Here is a 5,669-nt window from a genome sequence, read left to right on the forward strand (position 1 = left end):
TAAATGTTTTCCCTCTATGTGCAAACCTCATGTTTTCTATTTTTAGATTATTATGTCCTCATTATTAGTGCTTATGCTAATTGGACTTTGAAAGAAAAAGCTTCAAGCGAGAAAATGTGTGCTGTAAGGAGTGACACAGTTGGAGAACTACACCTGAGTAAAAACAAAGCTAAAAATCCAGTTTCTGTAATAAATGACCCACATCTTCATTTATACACATGTACTTGATTTTTCCTGCCCTTTTCCCATGTGCATGCTTCATGCTCCCCTCAGTCATGACTATCAGTTTTTGACAGATGCAGAATTTTGGCAAAATCTCATTGTGCACTACTGGCAGTTTTAAGGAAGTGTGTTAAAAAAGATAGCAGCACTTGAAGTAATGTGGTAATTTTCAAAAGTCCCAAATAGTCTTGAAGCTTCACTATTAAATGGAAATAAAGTAAAAACTAATTCTGCAACAGGAGAAATACAATGTCCTAAAAAGGAATATGGGAGTATTTATCTTGCCTTTCTGCTTGGGAGCTTTGGTTGATAAGCTGCTGGACAAGAACTCTTTTATTTTAAAAATACACCTTTAGTTTGCCGCGTTTTACCCGCACCCCAGCCTGCTGTAGGTTAAGGCACAGTTTGTGTGCAAAGAACTCCCGAACGGCGCTTCCCTGGCCAGAGGGGCAGCGGGCAAATCCTTCCCCAAGCAGCGCGGCTGTGATGAAGTGCTGTGGCTGCAACACGATGGTACCAGAGCAGGCTCTGGGATGAATCCCAGGTACTCGCTGCTCAGTCACAGCAGCCTGCCGAAGCCATGACACTTGTCTCGTTGCAAGAATTTCCGTCCTGAGCTAATTCAAATCAAGGGTGAAATGACTCCAGCAGCCCGACAGCCGGGCCAGGCAGCGGCTCCGCTCACCGCGGGCTCAGCCCTGCGAGGCGGGGTCACAGAATCATGGCATGGTGTGGGTTGGGACCTTAAAGAACATTTTGTTCCACACCCCTGCCATGTGCAGGGACACCTTGCACTATCCCAGGTTGCTGCAAGCCCTGTCGAGCCTGGCCTTGAACGGTTCCAGGGATGGGACACGTTCCAGGGATGGGGCAACCACAGCTTCGCTGGGCAACCTCTGGCAGGGCGCACCATGCTCACAGTAAATTTTTTCTGAAAATAGTTTTGGTAAAGAATTTTTTTTTCCTAATATCTAATCTAAGCCATTCTTCCTTGTCCTGTCACAACATGCGCTTGTAAACAGTCTTGTCCCATCCTTCCTACAAATTCCCTTCAGGTACTGGGAGGCCGTAATTAGGTCACCCGAAACTTTTCTCTTTTCCAGGCTGAACACCCAATTCGGGGTTCGGCGGGGCCGCGAGAAGACTCGGATAGACCCAGCCGCTTTGTGTAACACGAGCAGGGCCCGGCCCCGCTCCGCTGCCCCACCTCCCTCAGGCCCCGAGGGCTCTTCCCACGGAAACAGGAGCGGCAGCGGAACGGGAAGTGTCCCGGGGATCCGGCGGAAGCGCTCGTTGTCCGGGGAGACGCGGCGGCGGCCGCCGGGGCCGGGCCTGTGCGGAGGATGTGGCGGCTGCTGCTGGCGCTGGCCTGGCTCGGTGCGGCCCTTCCCGCAGGAGCGGCGGAGCGGAGCGGCCCCGAGCCGGTGCGGTACCGCACGGCCGAGATGGCGGACGCGATGGTGGGCAGCGAGGCCCTGGGCGAGCAGCCCGTGCTGCTGTCGGCGGTGCCGGCCGAGGCGAGCGGCGGCCCGGCCGGGGCTTGCGATGGCGATGCGTGCCCGGCCCGGGAGCAGCCCGTGCTGGAGCCCGTGCTGCCCGCGGCCGCCGAGGAGCAGAACGGCACCGACAGCGCCAAGGCTCCCAAGGTGAACTGCGAGGAGAGGAACACGACGGGCATCGAGCGCTTCACGCTGCAGATCCTCAACGTGTCCCAGGTACAGTGAGCGGGCCCGCTCGCTGCCCGCTGTCGGTGTGACCCCGGCTGCCTGCTCCTCTCAGTGCCTGACTCAGCGAATTTCCCTGGGTAACGTCCTCAGTCCTACCGAAACAAATATATGACTGGGCAAGGAGGCTTTTTGGGCCATTCGGAGCGGGGAAAAAATGGAGTTAGGGCTCTCTTCATGTGCCTGTGTGTTTTATCTCTGTGCCTGCAGGGTGCTGCCAGCTTTCCTGCTCTGTGAACTGCTGTTTATCTTGGAAATCGTTAATGGCAATTAGTGCCATCTCTTTTCTTGCAATGGTTATGTGCCTGTATATTTTTAGGTAACAAACTTTTAAAATGACTTTTAAAAAAGGTTATATACAGTTCTCCACCTGTTTTAAAAGGTGCAGCTGCTTAATCAGTATTGCTAGGTATCTAATCAATTGCTGAATGCTGCATCCCAAGCTGTTAAATATGTAATTGTTCATGTTTGCTCTCATGCTTTCTCCAAGGACCTGATGGAGTTCCTGAACCCAAACAGCAGTGACTGTACGTTGGTCCTGTTCTACACGCCGTGGTGCCGCTTTTCTGCCAGCCTGGCACCTCATTTTAACTCTTTGCCCCGAGCATTTCCTACTCTTCGCTTCCTGGCCCTGGATGCATCCCAGCACAGCAGGTAACTCACACTCCCTATGCTCTAGCTGCAGTTCATTTCTGTTAGCTTTCAGTTTTATAAACAGGAGTGACGTTTTCTCTACATAAACTGACAATTTTGTTTAGTGAAACTGACACTTTCGGTATTGTGATTGTCTCTAGTTCTTCCTCCAGAAGATTTAATTTCCTTCATGCTTTGTTTTTTCTTTTTGTAGTTTATCAACTAGATTTGGAACTGTGGCTGTACCAAATATCCTTCTTTTCCAAGGTGCTAAACCTATGGCTAGATTTAATCATACAGACAGAACGCTGGAAACCCTGAAAGACTTCATTTTTAACCAGACAGGTGTGTAAATCAGCTCTGGTTTGCCAGTGGGAAGAACAGGCTGGCTTTAAGGTCCAAATTGGGCTTTCCTCTCCCTGTGTACCCTGTGAGGACTCAGCAGAGGTTCCCTTAATCAGTTGTTGCTGTGAGCTGGATTTCAGCCTGTGCTGAGAGCAGAAACTCAGCTCCTTGGGCTGCTGTCACAGAGCAGGGGGAACAGTGGGGTTTAGCTAGAGAGGCTGCCAGAAGGATGGAGCATTATCTTCCTGCCCAAAGATTTAATTGAGAATGAAATAAATTAAACTCTCTTTGTCACTCAGCTAGCTGTCTTCTAATCCACACTGAAGTGCTGTCTGGATCTGTATTTCCAGAAATGCACAAAAATCAGATTCCTGAAACATTCTAAATTAAATTTCCATGCACTGTGAAACTCTCACAACTTATCGAAAGCTGTTCTCTGGGAGGACAGAAGAAGCCTTCTCCTGTTTTGCAAATGCACATAAAAATCCCTAAGTTTTTATATCAGTAAATCATATCCTGGGTACATGTTAATGTACAAGGGCCATCTCACCAAAATTTTAGTCTACCAGAGTTTGAGCCTTAGACAGAGACCACAAGCAAAGCTCCAGATAAAGCAGCCTGTCTGTATTTAGTGATTACGATGTTGACCAAGTGCTTTGTTTTTTAGGGATAGAAGCCAGAAGTGATGTGGCTGTGACAGAGGAAGACTGGGAAGGGCCCCTGCCCAGTGTTCTGACCAAGGGCATAGACTGGCTGCTGCTGTTCTCTGTGCTCTTCCTGGCTGCCTTTGTGATGTATGCCACCGTCCGCACCGACAGCATCCGCTGGCTCATCCCGGGACAGGAGCACGAACACCAGGAATAACCCCAGGGGTTCAAACAGGGACTAGATTTTGCACTTATTGGTAAAGGGGGAATTTTTATGGACTAGAAGTACCTAAGAATGAACTGTTGAATTTGTTGGTTGTAATTTATAATAATGACTGAAAATTGGCTTTATTTATGAGCTGCCGAATCTCTGACAAGCCCATTTGTGGCGATTCCAGTGGTAAGTGAACAAGTATGAAAAAACATGAACTAAAGTATTTATTAAGCTGCTCTGATTGACTTCTTTTTAATGGACTTTGATGTAATTAGTTACAGTTCTAATTTGTAGATCAGGGAAGATTTTTACATCACATTGGTCTGTGCATGGCACTGCAAGGCAAACACTGGTGAAGGGAGGTGTTGGTACATTACTTTGACTGTCCATAAAATGAACTATGAAGATGTTTTAAATGATTTTTCACTCCCATGGAGGTGACTGTTCCCATCTCTGGCACTGGGGTTCAGTGCTGGTTTTCTCATCTGAGTTTTGACTTAGTAACAGTTCTTTATGAGATTTAGAGTCACTTCCCAAGCTCACCTCACTATTTCTCTTTGTGTATACAACTTATTTACCACATTCTTGTTGAATGAAATTGTATTAATTGTCCTTTAAAAAAATAAATAAATCAGGTTTTTAGTGTAACCTTCTAAGTCCCTTTCTTTCAGAAGTAAAAACATGCAATTTCTGAACTACAGCTCATCTGCTGAAATTAGCAAGACCAGTCTTGATGTTTAGTTAAATTTCTAGTACCATGTTTGTTAGTTTCACACTCTCCACTTGAGGCTATGTAAAGAATTTATGGGTTATTTTAGTTATGATTAGTATGGAGGGCTTTGGATAAGGTATGGACTGGTATGTTGTGTGGATTATGTGATTGCATAAAATATATCATAGTGGAGGTTTGCCAGAGTATCCTAATGGGGTGGTTCAGAGAGCAAATTAAACTAACATAAAGCAAACACAGTCGTAAGACTTATTGTTTGACACATAGCTCAGATCCCTGCAATGTAATTCTTCATTAATTTCTCTGTTGGCTCTATCTATTCCTCTGGAAACCAGAGGTCATGTATATCTGTGTCCAAAAAGGAAACTGCACTGGTAGGACTTCGGTCTTACTGAAGATAAAGCTGGGGTGAATGTTATTAATAAAGATTATTAATTGGAGCATTCTTGCCTCTGCCATCTGGTTCGTTTGAGAGGCCCGTGGTTGGATTGTCCCCAGTGCTCATGTCTTCACCGCTAACGAAACAGGGATGTGTTTACAAACAGAGCGGGGCTGTTTCAGTGCGGTCCCTGGGGTGGAAATGACCCCTGCCCGTTCTCTGTGCGACAGAATCCACTCGCGGCCGGCAGCTGTGCTCGGCCCTTCTCCTCCCGGGTAGGTGTCACAAATCATGGAACCATCAGGATTAAAAGAGACCTGTTCGACCGTCCAGACCAACCCTCCGCCGGCACCGCCACCGTAACCCCTAGACCCTAAACCACATCACCCAGCGCCGCATCCCGGCGCCTCTGAAACCCCTCCGGGGCTGGAGACTCCACCGCCTCCCTGGGCAACCCGACAGTGACAAAGCTGTCCTGAATATCTGCTCTGAATGCTCCAATCCCAGCTTTAGGCCGGTTCTGGTGCTCTCACTGCAGGCACGGCAGAAGCGATCCCCACTCCAGCTCCTTCCAGGGAATTGCACTGAGCGCTGCGGTGCCCGAGCCTCCCCGTTCCCGACCGGCGGCCGCTTTGCCGGTACCAGCCGCGGCCCCGGGCGGCTCTGGCGGCGCAGGCAGCTCCCCTTCCTCCGTCGCTCCGTCTCCCCCGGCTCCTCCCGCGGGGCGGGCCGGCGGGGCCATGCCGGGCGGCGGGGCCGTGCTGCTGCGGCGGGC

At 49.1% G+C, this 5,669-nt stretch overlaps 1 protein-coding gene across 1 annotated transcript; it reads left to right on the forward strand.

Moving 5' to 3' along the window:
• Positions 1-1,550: 1,550 nt before the first annotated feature.
• TXNDC15 (thioredoxin domain containing 15) lies at positions 1,551-4,433 on the forward strand. Its single transcript, XM_063168700.1, has 4 exons — positions 1,551-1,937; positions 2,437-2,600; positions 2,794-2,924; positions 3,592-4,433. Exons 1-4 carry the CDS (start codon positions 1,566-1,568, stop codon positions 3,786-3,788), a joined length of 864 nt encoding a protein of 287 aa, XP_063024770.1. The 5' UTR covers positions 1,551-1,565; the 3' UTR covers positions 3,789-4,433.
• The last annotated feature ends 1,236 nt before the right edge of the window (positions 4,434-5,669 follow it).

This window comes from Melospiza melodia, chromosome 14, assembly GCF_035770615.1.
Source record: "Melospiza melodia melodia isolate bMelMel2 chromosome 14, bMelMel2.pri, whole genome shotgun sequence".
Lineage (NCBI taxonomy): Eukaryota > Metazoa > Chordata > Aves > Passeriformes > Passerellidae > Melospiza > Melospiza melodia.

What these genes read in the sequence shown, in the direction of transcription:
- TXNDC15 (XM_063168700.1), top strand. Translation starts at nt 1,566, where the DNA reads ATGTGGCGGCTGCTGCTGGCGCTGGCCTGGCTCGGTGCGGCCCTTCCC. An exon ending in GATGCATCCCAGCACAGCAG is followed by an intron (nt 2,601 to 2,793) that starts GTAACTCACACT and finishes TTCTTTTTGTAG; the next exon opens with TTTATCAACTAGATTTGGAA. An exon ending in CTTCATTTTTAACCAGACAG is followed by an intron (nt 2,925 to 3,591) that starts GTGTGTAAATCA and finishes TTTGTTTTTTAG; the next exon opens with GGATAGAAGCCAGAAGTGAT.